Here is a 19,268-nt window from a genome sequence, read left to right as displayed (position 1 = left end):
CATTTATGACCTGATTTGCCATCCTAAAATAATGTTATCTTGCGTAAAACTATAGGATATCTTGCGTAGAACCAATGTCTGAGACATTTAATAGCCTCGTCTATAATTACTTACTGTATATGTTACCAAAATGCACTGTGGTGGGTTGTTCCAGGGTTGTTAAATTAACCTGGCTATACAGAAATGTATCTGAATCCTGTATTGTGCGGCCAATAACCAACATGTCAATAGCCTATCAGAAAGAATCATCAGCATTTTATGTGAATTTTACTTACTTTGCTACTAAAAACAACAAATGCAGTCACTGAGAGTTGGGATACCCCAGATGCTTGAGGCAAGTGTTGGAAACAATATGAACATTATTTCCAATACCAATAACGGTTGTATGGTGCTCATTAATAAATGCGCGCACTATCCTGCAGATGATGGAATATGAAGAAAAGTCTGTGTTCGACTTCACATCTTCGAGTTATCAGGCATTATCTTGTCATGGCTCAGCAACCGTGAACAGGAGCGAATAAACTGTGCTAATGCATGCTACGTGAGTGTAGTGCGTGCCATTGGGATAAACGAGGGGATCCTGCGTTTGTAATGCGCGAGTGTGTGTGAAAAGAAGGTGGGGGTGAGAGACCCCGTCGTGTTTTGACCCCCCAAACAACTCCCGACCACCATCTCTCCCCACATAGTCTCTGCCTATCTCAATGTTTAAAGCAACATCACTCAAGTCGCTGTGACATTTTCCAGCTTGCCGCGACAGTCCATGGACAGCGAGAACGGCCAAAAAGGACGCTACTTCTCCTCGCCAAGCATCTCGCCTGCGAGCCGGACCCAAAGACATAACGTGCGGACCTACCACAACGCTCTCGAAACCGAAGCCCATGCAGGATATCTCGAGCACGGCCTGAGAGTGACTATAGACTATACGTCAAATCTAGGTTTCGGTGGGATATTTTATGGAATCATATTTTTCTAAAATAGTGTATTGTATTTCTGTAATCTTTGATGCCTGCATGTAACAGCCTAATGGTTGATGTATTCTTAATTAGTGATATATATTAAATACATATCGCTTTTATGGTCGTGGACCTCTAAGTTTGGATCATAAAGCTGCTTGCTTGCAATAAAAGTAACGATTCGATTTACTTGGGAAATATATGTAGCCTATTGTAGCCCATAGTAGCCTCGGCTATTGGTGTAGCCTAATTATGGTATACACTCTGGTGCAGCTGTTCATTTTTTCTAACCAACCCCCTTTTAAATAATGATGAGACTTAAGTGTTTGATGCTTGATCTGTTATAATTCCACCTCTATTAGTTTATTAAAGAGCGCGTTCTTTTCATCAGATCATCTGGATACAGGAGGCAGAACGCCTGCGCTGGACAGCGGGTCTGGTCTCATCCTTCCCGGAGTAGGATTGGCTTCCGTGTCGCATGGATAAGAGGGTAGGATGGCTGTTTACTCTATTCTACTGCATCCTTTACACCCAATCATCATTTGTAGTATCACGGTCGTCTGTATCATTCTCTCCAGATAATAATCTTGCTAGTTTGGTTATTATGTAGCATTTTGCCTCTATGCTCGGTCCTTACGCTTTGACGTAGCGCCCCTCGCTGCCTGTCTAGACTCTCTCCCTGTCCTCCCTCGCGTAGGCCACAGCTCCCAGCTATACAGGGCAAATGAAGGCAGCAGCAATATGTCAAGGAGTTCACATCAATGTATTAAGGAATAACCTTATTGACATAATTGTGCATGCTCTAAATATTCCTAAATAGACTGACCTGACCTAAACGATTAGGGTCGTGTTGATATAATGTCAAGTAGCCTAGTTTGAAATGTGGAAATAGTCTATACATTTCATATAGACTACATAGTGGCCTATACATTTCTTATATTATCTCGCTTATAAATGAGCTGTTAACTTTTCTTTATCTTTCAATATAGGGTCACGTATAAGTGAACAACTGTCAGAATGATACTATTCTCATTGTTTTACAAGGGCTTTAGGACTATAAACATATAATCAAATCAAATTGTATGAGTCACATGCGCCGAATACAACAGGTACATTTCACCTTACAGTGAAATGCATACCTACGAGCCCCTAACCAACAATGCCGTTTAAAAAAATACGAGTAAGAATAAGAAATAAAAGTAACAATTAAAGAGCAGCAGTAAAATAACAATAGCGAGACTATACACAGGGGGATACCGGCACAGAGTCAATGTGCGGGGCACGGGTTAGTTATTATGGTAATATGTACATGTAGGTAGAGTTATTAAAGTGACTATGTATATATAGATGATAACAACAGAGTAGCAGCGGTGTAAAAGAGGAGGGGGGCAATGCAAATAATCTGGGTAGCCATTTGATTAGATGTTCAGCAGTCTTATGGACTATATAGCTCTTATACAGGGTGTAAAAACTCTATTGATAACCATAAACGTTTATCTGGGTTTCAATATGTATAGTGTAATATTTGAAATACAGTATATTTAAAACTGATACATGTGTGTTTCCTGCTGGGATGAATAGTCGATTATTGGACTAATAAAACTGGTTGTGAAAGTGGAAAGATGATATGTCCATATCAGCATGATGTGTAGTGAGGAGGTCGAGGAAGAAGAGAGACAGGTGAGGCAGACCAAGTCGCTAAGTGGGTCAACTCTTTTGCTTTCGTGAGTCGGCGGCTCGCGGATCCCGTTGCCATGTGCACTGAGCTACTCTTTCCTATTCCTAAAGATAATTGCCATAGTAGGCTACTCATGACATTGTATCACACACACACTTAACACACACACACACACACACCAATAACCCGCTGAATATCTACCACATTTTAGAGTAACTTGTCAAACTCCCACGCAGTGAACTATTGCTATTTTCTGTATCTCTCTTGTTGTTTAATTAAAACTGAAAAAAAGGTAATAGGTCAGATGAAATTTAGGCTATTTGTTATCTGTGTTGTAATAACACGTTCGGCTTGCAGTTGATTGAGGAAAGACATTTTTTATATGTCATATAGCCTGGGTGTCAACAGCTTCGGGTCGTGCAAATCAAAGTAGCATTCCAGGATAGGATTTTTCGGGTTTTCTGTAATTAGGCCCACAGATGACAATTACGCACTCGCTTTTCATTGATATTTTACATTTGATTTTCGTTATATTAGTCTAATCCTGTTAAGAATTTCGTAATTTGCGCTAATTAAAGTCAACAAAACGGGTCCTTTATTTGTCAAATTCGATTACAATTCAGACATAGGCTACTTTAGTTCACTGAAACAAGGTCAAGAAAGTGTATCAGTCAATTATCCATAATTAGCCCAATTCTGGTTATATGCACCGAAGGGAAGTGAATTTGCTAAAATTATATATGTTGTGCCATGTACTGTAAAATATACAGTTTATCCTACTGTTTACAATTGGTGGCACTTGTCTGTCATTCGAGCATATTGCTAGTAGGCTACCTTCAACGGAAAGAAAATAGATCCGTTTGGAAACCTGTAGAGCTTTCTGTTTTTGCATAGACTATCTACGTGTATTAGGCCTACATGTACACTAAATAGAAAACTACTGTCACAAACTCTATCATTTTTCATTGGAATACGCGGGGTGTTGGGACAACGTAGGATACAAATGTACATTTACGTAGTCCTACCCATTGTTGCTTTTTATTTTGAACATAGGCTACTCGAAAAAAATACATTGCATTTGTCTGACAAAATGTTGGACAAAAACATATTTTGTCCTTGAGAATAGTGAAACTTGAATGGCTTTGGGAATACAGGCTAAAGGCGAATGTTTGCAAACTTTGTTTTTGCCAACAGGCAATTTGGTGGAAAGTGATTTGTATGTATTGAATATATTGCACATTGCAAGTTCAAACAAGACTTTGAATAGTTTCTTCTATCTGATTTATTAAGTAAAACAACTGCAAGAACAATATGAAGGATGCGCCTTTAAATATGAAGGATGCGCATGCTGCTATGTATCCATCCACTGGTATGTGGTTAATTGTTAGCATTAATATTTCTAATATATGTAATAGCCTATGTGGTAAAAAAAAAAACATGTTCAAATTAGTTGCCGAGAAGAGAAAATTAAATGATATAGCTTATGCCTATATATTCGTATAGAAAACTAAGCTCTCTCTTTGAGCTATCATGATAAATACGAGGATTGCAGTTAATTATAATCGTATGAACATTGTAAGTGTTTCTCACATTTGAAGCTCAGCCTCATGCCTTTTGGGACAATTTGAAGAATTCGTCATGTTGATTTCGATGCTTTGATCGGTTGACGCACAGCGGCTACAGTCGCATTGTAATCGGAGAGCTCGTGTAAAGAAAGGCGCGGAATCTGATATTGGCGATTGCGAGTAGCGAGTATCCATGAAATAAAAGGTGGCCCGACAAAAACCGCAGAGCAGGTGCACGCTGTGATCACGCGGCCATATGGGACTATGATTGGCCATACTTTAATCCAGGAGAAAACCGCTGGTTTTTGATGACAGGAGAAAAGCCTTGGAGACTGAAGTCAGCTGCAGTTTAACACACATCAGCTCTGTGAGGTTGAGAGAGAGATATGAGACTGACAGAGTGTGAGAGAGATAGAGAGCATAGGCTCATGTTTATGTATGAATCTGTGTGTGTTTGTTTAACTCATGTCAATTGTCCCAGTGTGGATGTGCTTTTCCCTCTGAAAAACTGCTCAGCAAGGAGCCTCTAGTCAGAAAATTAGCTACAGCTTCGAAGTGATCTGCTTCCATATTCACAGGGGGCCACATCTCCTAATTTCTCTCTCTCTTTCTTTCATTCTTGCTCTTACGAACGCGCACACACACACACACACACACACACACACACACACACACACACACACACACACACACACACACACACACACACACACACACACACACACACTCTCTCTCTCTCTCTCTCTCTCTTTCCACAACAAAGTGCAGATGATTAAAATACACCCCAACACACATGTTCAATATGTTATCCCTCTCCCCCCTGTTCCTCAGTATGAAGACCTGGTGCACTACTCAGGGTCTGAGGGCATGCCCGTGGGGGGGTATGGAGAGGTCATGAGGTCACTGCACCCCCCTCACTATGGCCACACTGTCCCAGATTCCCTCAAACACCACAGGGACCAGATCTATGGGTGAGCAGAAAATAACTATTTCACTGCAGTTTGTGTTTGTTAGATTTCTTTTTAATTCTAACAGTATGCATGTATATTTACTGTCAGTGTGCTCTGTGCCTATACACATTTGCTTCGATGTGTGTGTGTGTATTGTGTACATGCATGTGTGTGAGGACAGCGAGAGAGAGAGTGTGTGTGTGTGTGTGTGCCTATGTTAACTGTGTGTGTTCTGTGTGCACAGTCATCCCCTGTTTCCATTGCTGGCCCTGGTGTTTGAGAAGTGTGAGCTGGCCACCTGCTCCCCGCGGGACGTCACATCCCACTCAGTCCCTCCCCACCTCCAAGGCCTGACCAATCACAGTGATGTATGCTCCTCAGACTCCTTCAACGATGACATCGCAGCCTTCGCCAAACAGGTGAGTTACATCTCCACGAGCCAATCAGAGAACAGCTGTGTACTGTATGTGTGATGTGTCATAGTGACAAGGATTCATGATTAGATTAGATTTTAGATTAGAAGTTTAATAGTCACATGTACAGGGCTGCAGGTGTAATTACAGGGTACAGGGAAAATGGTAAGCTCCGAGCTCCAACCATTATCCAAATGACCGTGGACGTCTTTCCTTGTGTAATTCAGATTCGCTCAGAGAAGCCCATTTTTTCTACAAATCCTGAACTGGACAACCTGGTATGAAAATGAATACACATGTGTATACTTTAATAAATGCTTATTGCATACATGTAGCGACACACAGTAACTTAGAAATTGATTAAGAATAACTCATACACATGTTTTTCAGTCATAGTAACAGCTACCTATCTGTTCTTCTCCTCAGATGATCCAGGCCATCCAGGTACTACGTTTCCACCTGTTGGAGCTGGAAAAGGTATACTTCTTCACTCATCTAAAATATATTGTCTCTCGCTCTGTCTCTGTCTCTCGCTCTGTCTCTCTTTCTGTCTCTCTCTCGTTTTCTCTCTCTCTCTCTCTCTCTCTCTCTCTCTCTCTCTCTCTCTCTCTCTCTCTCTCTCTCTCTCTCTAAACCTAGTGACAGGCCAACCAGGTAGTACTATACTATTTCCTGACACCACCTGTTCTCCCTCTTCCTCGTCTTCTATTCTCCAGGTTCATGACCTGTGTGATAACTTCTGCAATCGCTACATCACCTGCCTGAAGGGCAAGATGCCCACAGACCTGATTCTGGATGACAAGGAGGGCGGGCCCAAATCCGACGTGGAGGATTTCACTGGCTCCTGCACTAGTCTGTCAGAACAGGTAGGTGACACTTGAATGACGATTGGCTAGCAGATTTCACACTATATCTTTCTCTCAATATGTCTCTGAAAAAGACACCGATGAAGCCCTGTCGGGCAAAACGCTTTCTTTGACTACAAGTACTGAGTGCGGACCGTCTTCATTCTCCAGTTCATCTCAATATGTTTCTCTCTCTTTCCTTCCTGCGCTCTCTGTAGAATCAGTCGTGGTTGCGGGATCCTGATGACTGTGCGTCCACTCCGCTAGGGACCCCTGGCATGTCGTGTGGCCTGCCTTCACACAGCACAGACAACTGCAGCGATACGGGTACCTCTAACACACTAACTCATACACACGCCTGCACAAACACACACTTGTCTTTTCAAACACTCATGCTAACAACATAATCGACATACGCAAATAAACCTGACATCAATTGGACATGTTAACGCACGCACGCACGTAATGCCATATCTCTATTGTCCTCTGGCAGGGGATGGTTTGGATGGGGGCGTGGCCTCCCCCAGTACGGGAGAGGAGGACGATACGGACCGAGACAGAAGGAACAACAAGAAGAGGGGCATTTTTCCCAAACTGGCAACCAACATCATGAGGGCATGGCTCTTCCAGCATTTATCGGTGAGAAAAGAGAGACAGTAGAAAGAATAGTGAGAGAAAAATGACAGATAGAAGCAGAGAAAAGCAGAGGGGAGCCGAGAGGAGAGGAACGAGGGAGAGGAGGAAGGGGATATCGTTCACATAATGCAAATAAATTAGTTGAAAATGGGATGAAATGACAGAGATAATGTGTGAATAAGAGGTTCAGTATTGAATAGTTCTGAACAGAGAGAGAACAATTTATGGTGAATTGAAGTCATTCTGATAATTAGCAGTTATATTGGAAAACTCTGAAGTCATTCTCATTAATTATGACTGTGTGTGTGAGAGAGAGAGACAGAGAGAGAGAGAGAGAGAGAGAGAGAGAGAGATATGAATTCAGATGTAATGTCAGTCATTAGTATTCATCTAATGGTTGTAGAACTCCTTATTTACATGCTTTGGGGTTTTAATTCTACATAGATACTTGTGGAGCCATTTGTGTGTGGTTTATGTGTGAGCCAAAATTATACTTTTGATGATTTTATGCAATAATAATCTATGCCAAAAGCAAAGGCTAGACATGCTCTTGCTGAATCTCAACCAGTTTGGCAAATACATAATGCCCTTGTTCTGAATGTCCCTTCCCAGCACCCATACCCCTCAGAGGAGCAGAAGAAGCAGCTGGCACAGGACACAGGCCTGACCATCCTGCAGGTCAACAACTGGTCAGTACCCCCCTGATCAATAACCAATGATCAACTCGGTATTTTACTACTGTACTGTGTCCCTCGTCGACCTGGACCTTAGCATGACCTCCGCTGACCCCATCAATACTGATCAATCCATTATCACCCAGAGATCCATACTCCCCCTGTCCTAATGTGGATTGACAGTGAACCATGAAGGGGTTAAGTGGTTGTAAAAGTGAAAGGTTAATATTCCCAGAGTTAGTCCTTTTCTCCATTAACTGACTCTCCTTACATTCAATTCTCCTCCTCTTTGTGTACTCCACTCCTATTCTCCCTCTTTTTCATATCCCCTCCTTCCTCTCCAGGTTTATCAATGCAAGACGGAGAATAGTACAGCCCATGATTGACCAGTCAAATCGCTCAGGTAATAATTACCACTGTATTCCCTCCTCTAATGTTTTGTTACTGGTGTATCTATACATTCCTAGGTTGTATTGATGCTATAGGTGTGTATTTTGAATGCATATGTGTGTAGCTGATCGATATGGACAGTCAGGTTAGGTGAATGATGTGGGTGTGTGTTTGGTTGACCAGGTCAAGGTGGTCCTTACAGCCCAGAGGGAGCAGCACTGGGGGGCTACGGACTGGACGGCCAAGCCCACCTGGGTCTCAGGGCAGCAGGTAAGAGACAGAGATAAGGACGACTGGGTCATGTTCATTAGGCAACAAAGAGAAGAAAACGGACTGAAAGCAGGGAGGCAGTACCAGAACTCCAATAAGAAATGCTCTTTTCCATTTTCCCATTTGAAAAGGTTTTGCTATGGTGTGCCAGACTGAACATGACCCTAGTGCATGTGGTATGTTGTTGTACAGTACCTCCTAATATAAATTCCTCTCTCTCGCACTCTGTCTCTCACTCTCACTCTCTCCCTCTCCACAGGTCTTCAGGGGATGCCGTCTCTTCCCGGAGAGTACCCCGGGGCCCTGCTGTCCCAGTCTGGCTACCCCCACGCCGGCCCGTCCCTGCACCCCTACCCCGGCCCCCACCCCGCCATGCTGCTGCACCCACCGCCCCACCCCCACCCCGCCGATCCCCTCATAGGCCAGGGCCTGGACATACACGCCCACTAACTGAGAAGGAAGGGTGTGAAGGAGAGGGGAGAGAGGAAAGGGGAGAGAGGAGAGGGGAGAGAGGAGCCATCCTGGGGGAGATGGGGGGCTCACACACCCGCCACACGCTAACTACGACAGCATGGCGCAAGTCCAAATGTTTACATTCCCGCCGTAAGACACTGACTTCCACAGTCACTCAACCCACTCAAGCCATTGTCTGCAACATGCATACACTTCCCTTAACATACCACCGCTGGCCCCTCTTATACCATCAATAACATACTTACATTCCATCTCAGACGTAGACAAAGACACACACCACACTGAGCCCCTGAGTGTGAGCCAAACCCAGCCCCTTCCCCCTCTACATATTCTATGGTGACAGTGAGCTGTCTGACTCCCAGGATAGCGCCCCCCCCCCCTCCCCCCCCCGAGGAGCATAGAGGAACACCCCACACGGACCACTGACCAACCATCTTGCCTCTCTCTCCCACCTGGCCTACTGGCCAACCAAACGGAAAGACGGAAGGACACAGGTCAGACACACAGCTCCCGATCTGCCTGGGTCACCTTAACCTCCATAACTCTTATGACCTCACCCAGCCCAGGCTTGAGGCGTTGTGATTGGACAGAACGCCAGTGATACACTCTAACCTCTCTCCTCCACGTCCCAGGCCACACCCAGTCTTCCCACACCGTCAACTGTCACACACACACCGTATTTCATTAGACTTTTTTTTTAGATCTATTTTTGTATTTATATGTGTCAGAGAGGTGGGACCTGACAAAAGTCCTGTGAACAGTGATCTTCCAGGGCATCACTCTGCATGACTCTTGTTCACTATGAATGAGCTCAATTTGTCTCTCTCAAGTTGTTCAAGGACGTACCTTGGTTTGTTTAAATACGTTGGAATGAGTTGATCACTTACCTCCTTAAGATCCTGTCAGACGTGAATAGTAGGGTTTACTGTGGGATCCACATCATAAGCCAAACAGTGAACACACACGCACGCACACACACACACACGCACGCACACACACACACACACACGATCCTGTCATACCATTTCATGGTCCATGTTGTCTGCCGTTGTGTTTGAGGAGGACAGCCAAGGACATCTTCCTCAGTCCCTTATGGGTCTCTGAAAAAATAATTTATTTCCAAATGTTGGTGACAATAATTGATGATAACGATGTTACAGTTATGATTTTGCTTATAGTATTAAAACCTTTCTTTTGTAAAAGTGTGTGAATTACTTTTTCTTTGAGTTTGCCCTCCAATTATTTGCTGTCAGGTGTGAAAAGTCAACACGGTAATGAAATTCACAAATCAGTATTAGGTCATCTTGAAAACATTCATATTTTCTTCCTGGTACAATCACATGTCGTTACTATATGCTAATTGTCTCATTTTCAATTGATGTATGCTGCAGTTTTGTACCCCCTTCTGTTCTTATTTTTCTCTACTAGCCTAGCATCTTCCCTGACCTCTCTCCCTTAGTTTAGCTCTTTGTTAATGTTTTACTCCTCATTTTCACTCTGTCTTTCCAAATTCCTTCCTCATTCACTTTATACCTCCTCCCATCTGCAGGGCCATGTGCAACAAGGTTCAAATCCAAGCCAAAGTGATTACTCATTAAATGTCAAACACAATTCAAACGCATTTGGCCTGGCCTAAACCCTCCTCCTCCACCCGGCCATCCATTCAAACCCCACCTCACCCCTGTCCTGTGATAGATGCAGCCTGCAGCAGGGGTCAGAGTTCATACAAGGGTCAACAGGAAATGGCCTGGCTTTATGACCCTCAGGGCTGACTCCAAGTCCCACCACATATTTTCCTGTCCACACACTCATTCGCCTTGTCCATCTTGTCACTCTCTCTTTTTCTGTGTGTAACCCATGCCATGCTAGTCGTGTCCCAGCTATAAATTTAGTCCTCAATCCGTGGACACACACAGTTGGTTCATAATTTGTTGCACTGCAGGTCCATTGTTTACACCGAGCTTCCTGAACATGTGTATGAGTTCATTTATGAATGTGTTCCTCTTGCTTATTATCTTGACTATGTAAAGTGACTTTGGAGCTGGAAAAGCACTTACAATTACTATTTAAACACCAAAGTCCCATAGAGAACATAAGTGACTGTATGATGGTCTGAAGGAGATCTCAGAGCCAACAGCAAACATACAGACAGCAGGAGTGAGATGCTATTCATACTGTTTTCACTTTATGATTGCTTTTGATAGCTAGAGTCCGTAGCCTCACACAAACACAAAATCCATTAGCTAGTGGAAATTGCATTGCATAAATGTGCCAATACTGGGAAAGACAAGGGAGAGAGAATAGTGTGCACAGCCACAGAGCTCAGTGAGGGAAACGTATAGCGGGAAGTCATTATGGCAACTAAGTCTATCTTAACAATGAAATAACCCAAAACTGGAGGAACTGGAAGGCTAGAGCAGGAGAAAATAGAGATGTAAAAAATATATTTATATTGTAAATATAACAGTAACCTAACCTTAATGTAAACCAGATGTATCCAATATTTGTGAGAACATTGTACTTTTATAATGAATCCCAGCAGGATTTTGGCAGACATGTGTTGCAGATTATTTGAGTTACAGAAATACAATGGCTAAACAATATTGCTTCCTATTTTTTAAGTCTTCATATGAGCAACTCTGTTTGAGGATTGTGTTTTGAGAATAAAAATAGGCATACTGTATGTGTATCAATGCTATAGCTAATAGGTCTGAATGAACGAAAAGGTGCACGAAAAGAGGAAAAAAATCTCCATTTTGTTTAGATGTCTGTGTTTGTGGTTTGTTTTTAAGCGGAATGCGGAATGTTGAATGTGTGTGTGCGCGCGCAAGTGTGTTTGTGTGTGTGTGTGTGTGTGTGTGTGTGTGAGGAGGGCCTCTGGTGGTCATTAATCATTCAATTACACACCTGTCAGAGTTCAGACAAGGGGGAGAGAGCTGCACACAGGGGGGGGAGAGAAAGAAAGAGGGAGAGAGGGGGAGAGGGAGAGAAAGAGGGAGAGAAAGAAAGAGGGAGAGAGGGGGAGAGGGAGTGAAAGAAATAGGGAGAGAAAGAAAGAGGGAGAGAGGGGGAGAAAGAAAGAGGGAGAGAAAGAAAGAGGGAGAGAAAGAAAGAGGGAGAGAGGGGGAGAGGGAGAGAAAGAAAGAGGGAGAGAAAGAAAGAGGGAGAGAGGGGGAGAGGGAGAGAAAGAAAGAGGGAGAGAAAGAAAGAGGGAGAGAGGGGGAGAGGGAGAGAAAGAAAGAAAAGAGGGGGAGAGGGAGAGAAAGAAAGAGGGAGAGAGGGGGAGAGGGAGAGAAAGAGAGAAAGAGGGAGAGAAAGCGAGAGGAAAATTGTCTGAAGACAAAGCCTCAACAGGGGGAAGCGGTTTGTGACAACGAGTGAAAGAGCAGAATAGGACAAAAGGGACAAACAAAATAAGAGTGGAGGCCAGAGAGACAGTGACAGACAGATGAGCTCAGTGACATGCTGTCCCATATGGAACGACCATCGTCAGAGCAGACAGGTCAGGATCCAACGACGACGCTCCGCTCGCTTTCACAAGCCTTCATTAAAGATCGCGCAGGACGATGTAGAATGGAACCATTTTATCTGTCGCCAGAGAGGGGAAAACAAGAGTTGGTCGCTCCGACTGTCGTTTACCACCAAGTTCAAATATTGTTTCCAGCCTGGGAACAGCCCGGATGTGTAGCAGCCTGATGATGCATAAACTGGAGTAATGTCGTGAATAATTGATTGAAAAGTGTTTGGTCCTGATTCACAAATGTCTCTCATCTATTTATCACTATTAGGAGAGGCTGCCAGGCCCATTAGAACAGCTGCTCGTTAGATGCCTGTCAATCAAGGGGGAGGGGAGACACACCAGGCACACTGATACTGGTATACATTTAGTGTGATGAACAAGTGTTTGTGATATACTGTTTAGTGTGAATATTCATGTTTTTCCAGAATGTGTGTGTGACTGTCTATTGTTCTGGTGTTGCCTTGTGCTTGGATGTGCATGTACTTTGTGTGTGTGAGTATGTGTGTGTGCGAGTGGGTATCTTTGTTTGACCATCTTTTTTATTTCTCTCTCTCTCTTCTCTTCTCTCTCTCTTCGCTCTTCTCTCTCTCTCTCTCTCTCTCTCTCTCTCTCTCTCTCTCTCTCTCTCTCTCTCTCTCTCACTCTCACTCTGCATCAGGACGGCCTCTATGTTTAGCTGCAGCTAGCTAGCGAAGTCCTAATTTTAAAAGCCTCAGGCGTCTGCCATCTGTGTGCTCGTCACCGCCATATATCAAATGCACGGCTGGACTGAATGTGTAATATGGTCCCATGTATGCATAATATATCACGTGATCATGTAGGTAGGTGTGTGTAGTAGGTAAAGTCTCAGCCAATGTTCCTCCATCAGTCTCTCTCTCATCAGATTTGACTGGGATGATGAAGGGCCCAGATGTTTCTTAGACCTGGTTAAAAGACTGAAAAGCAGGCAGAATGCCAGATGTCTCATTAGGCAAATTTGATTAGGTTTCTCATTTAAAATTCTGAATGAGGCAGTTCCATATGTATGAATGTATGGGAGGGCACGTGTGTGTGCATTCATTTGCATACGAGGCATTCTGTATAAGTAATTGCATGTGCATGTATATATTACAGTATGCCCGTGTGTGTGTGTGTGTGTGTGTGTGTGTGTGTGTGTGTGTGTGTGTGTGTGTGTGTGTGTGTGTGTGTGTGTGTGTGTGTGTGTGTGTGTGTGTGTGTGTGATCTGTGTCTATGTGGTAGAGCTACCATGTGTCTGTGTATGGTAATACATGGGCTTGCATAAGGACCTGTCTGCTCCACTGTTCACTCTTTAGCATCAAAGTATTCTAATGTGCAGATGTCTAGAATGCTGTTTTTACTGTATGCAAACATCATTTCACATTCCACCATCCTAAAGCATGAAAAATAATGTTGATTAAAATAATGACAGAATGAAGTTAAAAACAGAGTACATATTACACACAACATAATACAATCTGATCAACAGTTATTTCTTGATAGCTGTTAATTCAGGCATCCCAACACATTTCTCTCCCTTTCTCAAACTCCTAATGCACTAACGAGCTCCACTGTTACGCTTGACTATTGCAACCCAGAGGAAACAGACAAAAGTGGTGTGGTACTGCAACCTAGTGGTCAGCATGGAAAACACATCAACAGTGTTCTAACCATGGAGCCGGCCTGCCCCAATTTTAATTTAAATTTAAATTTAACCTTTATTTAAATAGGCAGGTCAGTTAAGAACAAATTCTTATTTACAATGACGGCCTCCTGCAGGGACAGGGGCCTGGGATTAAAAATAATACAAATAAATACAATATAAATATTGGACAAAATACACATCACAACAAGTGAGACAACACAACACTACATAAAGAGAGACCTAAGACAACATAGCATGGCAGCAACACATGACAACACAGCATGGCAGCAACACAACATGGAAGCAACACAACATGGTAGCAACACAACATGGTAGCAACATAACAAGAACATGGTAGCAACACAACATGGAAGCAACACAACATGGTAGCAACACAACAAGAACATTGTAGCAACACAACATGGTAGCAGCACAAAACATGGTACAAACATTATTGGGCAAAAACAACAACACAAATGGCCAGAAGGTAGAGACAATAATACATCACGCAAAGCAGCCACAACTGTCAGTAAGAGTGTCCATGATGGAGTCTTTGAATGAAGAGATTGAGATAAAACTGTCCAGTTTGAGTGTTTGTTGCAGCTCGTGCCAGTCGCTAGCTGCAGTGAACTGAAAAGACAAGCGACCCAGGGATGTGTGTGCTTTGGGGACCTTTAACAGAATGTGACTGGCAGAACGGGTGTTGTATGTGGAGGATGAGGGCTGCAGTAGATATTTCAGATAGGGGGGAGTGAGGCCTAAGAGGGTTTTATAAATAAGCATCAACCAGTGGGTCTTGCGACGGGCATACAGAGATGACCAGTTTACAGAGGATTATAGAGAGCAGTGATGATATAAGGAGCATTGGTGGCAAATCTGATGGCTGAATGGTAAAGAACATCTAGCACCTTGAGATCACCCTCACCTGCCGATCTATAAATTACATCTCCGTAATCTAGCATGGGTAGGATGGTCATCTGAATCAGGGTAAGTTTGGCAACTGAGGTGAAAGAGGACCGATTACGATAGAGGAAACCAAGTCTAGATTTAACCTTAGCCTGCAGCTTTGATATGTGCTGAGAGAAGAACAGTGTACAGTCTAGCCATACTCCCAAGTACTTGTCCAGACTCCCTCAAGCTCTAAACCCTCAGAGGTAGTAATAACACCTGTGGGAAGAGGGGCATTCTTCTTACCAAACCACGTGGCCTTTATTTTGGAGGTGTTCAGAACAAGGTTAAGGGTAGAGAAAGCTTGTTAGACACTAAGAAAGCTTTGTTGTAGAGCATTTAACACAAAATCCGGGGAAGGGCCAGCTGAGTATAAGACTGTATCATCTGCATATAAATGGATGAGAGAGCTTCCTACTGCCTGAGCAATGTTATTGATGTAAATTGATAAGAGTGTGTGACCTAGGATCGAGACTTGGGGTACAGCCTTGGTGACAGGCAGTGGCTGAGACAGCAGATTTTCTGACTTTATACACTGCACTCTTTGCGAGAGGTAGTTAGCAAACCTGGCCAAAGACCCCTCAGAGACACCAATACTCCTTCGCTGGCACACAAGAATGGAATGGTCTACTGTATCAAAAGCTTTGGCCAAGTCAATAAAAATAGCAGCACAATATTGCTTAGAATCAAGGGCAATGGTGACATCATTGAGGACCTTTAAGGTTGCAGTGACATCCATAACCTGAGCGGAAACCAGATTGCACACCTGAGAGAATACTATGGACGTCAAGAAAGCCAGTCAGTTGACTATTGACAAGTTTTTCCGACACTTTTGATAAACAGGGCAAAATAGAAATAGGCCTATAACAGCTAGGATCAGCTTGATCTCACCTTTAAATAAAGGATGAACCGTGGCTGCCTTCAAAGCAATGGGAACCTCCCCAGAAAGGAGAGACAGGTTAAAAAGGTCAGAGATAGGCTTGGAGATGATATGGGCAGCAAACTTAAAGAAGAAAGGGTCTAAACCATCTGGCCCAGATGTTTTTTGGGGTCAAGTTTCAGGAGTTCCTTTAGCACCTCAGACTCAGTGACTGCCTGCAGGGAGAAACTTTGTCGCGGGGCAGGGGGAAAACGAGGGGAAGCATCTGGGATAGTCGCATTAGAAGGGGTGGGAGATGAGGAAATGTTGGACGGGCAAGGAGGCATGGCTGAGTCAAATAGGAATCCTGACTTAATTAAGTGGTGATTTAAGAGCTCAGCCATGTGCTTCTTGTCAGTAACAACCACATCATCAACATTAAGGGACATGGGCAGCTGTGGAGGAGAATGATTTATTCTCCAGGTCTTTAACAGTTTTCCAGATCTTCTTGGGGTTAGACCCACAGAGAGAGAACTGCTCCTTAAAGTAACTAACTTTGGCCTTCCAGGTAGCCCAAGTGCACTTATTTGTCATTTGCCTGAACGACAGCCAGTCAGCCTGAGTACGCGTGTCCCAAATGCCAATTCTTGAGTTGGAGTAACTCTGCCAGATCACGGTCGAACCAGGGGCTGAACCTGTTTTTAATTCCCATTTCTTTACGGGGGCGTGTTTGTTCACAATACCACTGAAAATATCAAAAAAGAAGGTCCAAGCATCTTCGACAGAGCTGATTCTATACCATTTTACAGAGGCCAGTTCATGAAGGAAGGCTTGCTCATTATAGATTTTTAGCAAGCATCTATGACAAATCAGGACAGGGAGTTTCACTGAGCAGCCATTACGAACACAGGCTGTAAAACAGTGATGACTAAGGTCATTACTGAAACACCAGACTGATACCTATCAGGATTATTTGTGAGGATAACATTGAGGAGAGTAGCCTTTTCTGGGTGTTTAAAGTTTAATGCTTAAAACCAGCAAATCAAATCATTTCGGGACAGACTTGGTGGAGACCACCAAGCACTGAAGGTGATTCTCGGTAAAGATTGCCACTCCCCCACCTTTGGAAGATCTGTCTTGCCGAAAAAGCTTATAACCAGAAAGGTTAGTATTCAGTATTCAGTATTCAAAACACTCTTCCTTAACCCCGTCTCAGTAATGACCAACACATCTGGATTGGAGCTGTGAACCCACACTTTCAATTGATCCATTTTAGATAATAAGCTTCTAGTGTTAACGTGCAGAAAACCCAGGCTTTTACGAGAGCAGAAATCCGTGAAACAGATATTGGAGCACAAGTCAGAATTGGGGCTAACAACAGTAGATGGGCCAGGGTGTACATGCATATTTCCAGATATCAACAGTAATACAATCAAGGCACGACAGAGGACAGGGAGAGCTCTGCAGTGCTGATTTATGACATCTGAATTTGCATCAGATGGCAACAAGATCATATTGTACAGCAATTTCATCAGGTAACATGAATACAAAGCTGCCGAAAGGTGGCTAGAATAGGATGGGAGGCCAAAAGTCTGTGTAACCAATAGAGTCAGAGTCCCGAGTGTGGGAACAAACATAGTCCGTCCCACAGTTGGGTAAAGAAAGTTTGTAGTTAACAAAGTATGCAGAGGAGTCATGAGTCAAAAAGCAAAATAGCAAAATGCACAAGAAAATAATAAAATATATAACGACTTGGGTTTAGCCATTGTAAGTTCAGAGTTACTCGCCCCAACAGTGCGTGAGTGCTGGAGTCGAGTGAAAGCTCGGGAGAGAGGGGTGAGTGTGGTGGGGATACCTGTAACAGACAGAGGGAGTTAGGCCAGGGCAGACAGAGGGAGTTAGGCCAGGGCAGACAGAGGGAGTTAGGCCAGGGCAGACAGAGGGAGTTAGGCCAGGGCAGACAGAGGGAGTTAGGCCAGGGCAGACTGTGAACAGATCGCCAGGTGGAATCCAAGCAGCAGTGCAGCAGGAAACAGGAATAGGTGTCACACCCACTTGGGAGAAACTTTTATTTCTGGAGGCAGATTTCTTGTAGAAAATCCCAGTGACTGGTCTCTGAACAGCAGGAGGTGGCTTCAGAGGATGCTTCAAAGACTCCTGCAACTTGTTGGGCCCAAAGGCCTCGACACCTTTGCCTTCACACCTTAGTGCTAATTGAATTTGTATCTGGTCTGTCCTAGCAAGCCTGGGAGCATTAGCTCAGCTATCCGTACCCATAAAATAAAATATATCACTGTAATGTACTTTCTTTTTCTTCTTGGCTTTCAAAATAGCATCAGACCAAACACTACTCACTCAGTTCCAGGTTGGATGGTGTCCTCAGGTCTCTGCTGTTTGTTTGCTAGAGCACCCTCTGTATAGCTTGGAAACAGGAAACCTTGCTAGCAGTAACCTATCCAGTTAATTTTGGCCAAAATTAGGTTGTAGGTTTGGAGTTTTGATCTGGAGCAAAGGCCATGCTGTGGAGGGTAGCATCTGTGGAGTGCCTCATGGACGCTGCGGAGACTAACCTGAGTCCTGTCTCCCCTTCTGAGGTGAGGCCTGGAGTTGTACAGCTGGGGGTCCTTGGCCCTCTGCTCTGCTGCCCTCCTCCTCTCTCACCGCCACCACAACCTCTGAGATTATGTGCAGTGCCTTTGCCAGAACACTAGAGGGCGCCGGTGGGTCATCAGTTACACTTCCTATGCCAGTTTCCGGCTCTGCATCACTGGAGTATTCCTTGCCCTTCTCGCTGTGCCCAGGTCTCCGGAGGGTCCTCCGATTCGTGCTGCGTCGTGATTGGTTGCAGTGCAGGGTGCGCCTGCGTTGCCATTTGCTCAGGGATTGTTGGGCCTCGGTGCTGAGCTGGCGCATGGCGAGACGAGGGCGGAAGCTGCTGATGTAGAAGAGAGAGGCGTACAGGGACGTCAAGTAGTAACCTCCTGCAAAATAGAGAGACAGACACAGAGGTAGAGAGAGAGAGAAACAGTGATCGAAAGAGGGTTACTACTGTATACGGTGGGCTCATTTCCAGTGAGTGTCCGTGTACACATACAGTATCAGTCAAAAGTTTGGACACACCTAGTCATTCAAGGGCTTTTCTTAATTTTTTTACTATTTTCTACATTATAGAATAATAGTGAAGACATCAAAACTATAAAATAACACATCTGGAATCATGGAGTAACCAAAAAAGTGATCAAATCTCATAATTGAGATTCTTCAAAGTAGACACCCTTTGCTTTGATGACAGCTTTGCACTCTCTTGGCATTCTCTCAACCAGTTTCATGAGGTAGTCACCTGGAATGCATTTCAATTAACAGTTGTACCTTTTTAAAAATTATTTTGTGGTATTTATTACCTTCTTAATGAGCTTGAGTCAATCAGTTGTGTTTAGGGGTTGTAAGGTA

General features: G+C 43.8%; 2 protein-coding genes across 8 annotated transcripts in view; one reads left to right on the top strand and one right to left on the bottom strand.

The window, feature by feature from the left end:
* LOC135546242 (ras and Rab interactor 3-like) overlaps nucleotides 1-19,268 on the bottom strand; it is a 39,517-nt gene that overhangs the window by 6,898 nt on the left and 13,351 nt on the right. For 4 of the 6 annotated variants that reach the window (XM_064974507.1, XM_064974501.1, XM_064974504.1 and 1 more), the window contains exons 9-11: nucleotides 18,389-18,799; nucleotides 9,871-9,948; nucleotides 5,116-5,834 (exon numbers count right to left, since the gene is read on the bottom strand). In XM_064974507.1, the coding sequence (XP_064830579.1) occupies nucleotides 9,875-9,948; nucleotides 18,389-18,799 (485 nt within the window). In that variant the 3' untranslated portion in view covers nucleotides 5,116-5,834; nucleotides 9,871-9,874. Of the gene's footprint in view, nucleotides 1-5,115; nucleotides 5,835-9,774; nucleotides 9,949-18,388; nucleotides 18,800-19,268 lie in introns of those variants that run through there. The other 2 variants (XM_064974502.1, XM_064974503.1) reach the window with 2 other exon arrangements.
* Nucleotides 483-10,053, top strand: LOC135546243 (homeobox protein meis3-like). 2 transcript variants are annotated; one of them, XM_064974509.1, is made up of 13 exons: nucleotides 483-935; nucleotides 1,345-1,443; nucleotides 5,028-5,167; nucleotides 5,391-5,565; nucleotides 5,787-5,837; nucleotides 5,986-6,036; nucleotides 6,276-6,425; nucleotides 6,623-6,731; nucleotides 6,898-7,043; nucleotides 7,653-7,729; nucleotides 8,059-8,117; nucleotides 8,288-8,374; nucleotides 8,634-10,053. In XM_064974509.1, the coding sequence occupies exons 2-13, from the start codon at nucleotides 1,432-1,434 to the stop codon at nucleotides 8,822-8,824; spliced, it is 1,248 nt and encodes a 415-aa protein (XP_064830581.1). In that variant the 5' UTR covers nucleotides 483-935; nucleotides 1,345-1,431; the 3' UTR covers nucleotides 8,825-10,053. The 2 variants fall into 2 exon arrangements, with proteins under 2 accessions (XP_064830581.1, XP_064830580.1); XM_064974508.1 differs by having other exon boundaries at nucleotides 483-941.

Source organism: Oncorhynchus masou, chromosome 9 (assembly GCF_036934945.1).
Source record: "Oncorhynchus masou masou isolate Uvic2021 chromosome 9, UVic_Omas_1.1, whole genome shotgun sequence".
Taxonomy (NCBI): Eukaryota; Metazoa; Chordata; class Actinopteri; order Salmoniformes; family Salmonidae; genus Oncorhynchus; species Oncorhynchus masou.
The sequence above is the reverse complement of the archived record's forward strand: the minus strand, read 5'-3'. Positions and strand labels throughout refer to the sequence as shown.

Excerpts from the sequence above, each read along its gene's own strand:
- LOC135546243 (XM_064974509.1), top strand. Across the intron at positions 5,838-5,985 it reads ATCCTGAACTGGACAACCTG|ATGATCCAGGCCATCCAGGT; the intron begins GTATGAAAATGA and ends TCTTCTCCTCAG. Across the intron at positions 7,044-7,652 it reads GGCTCTTCCAGCATTTATCG|CACCCATACCCCTCAGAGGA; the intron begins GTGAGAAAAGAG and ends GTCCCTTCCCAG.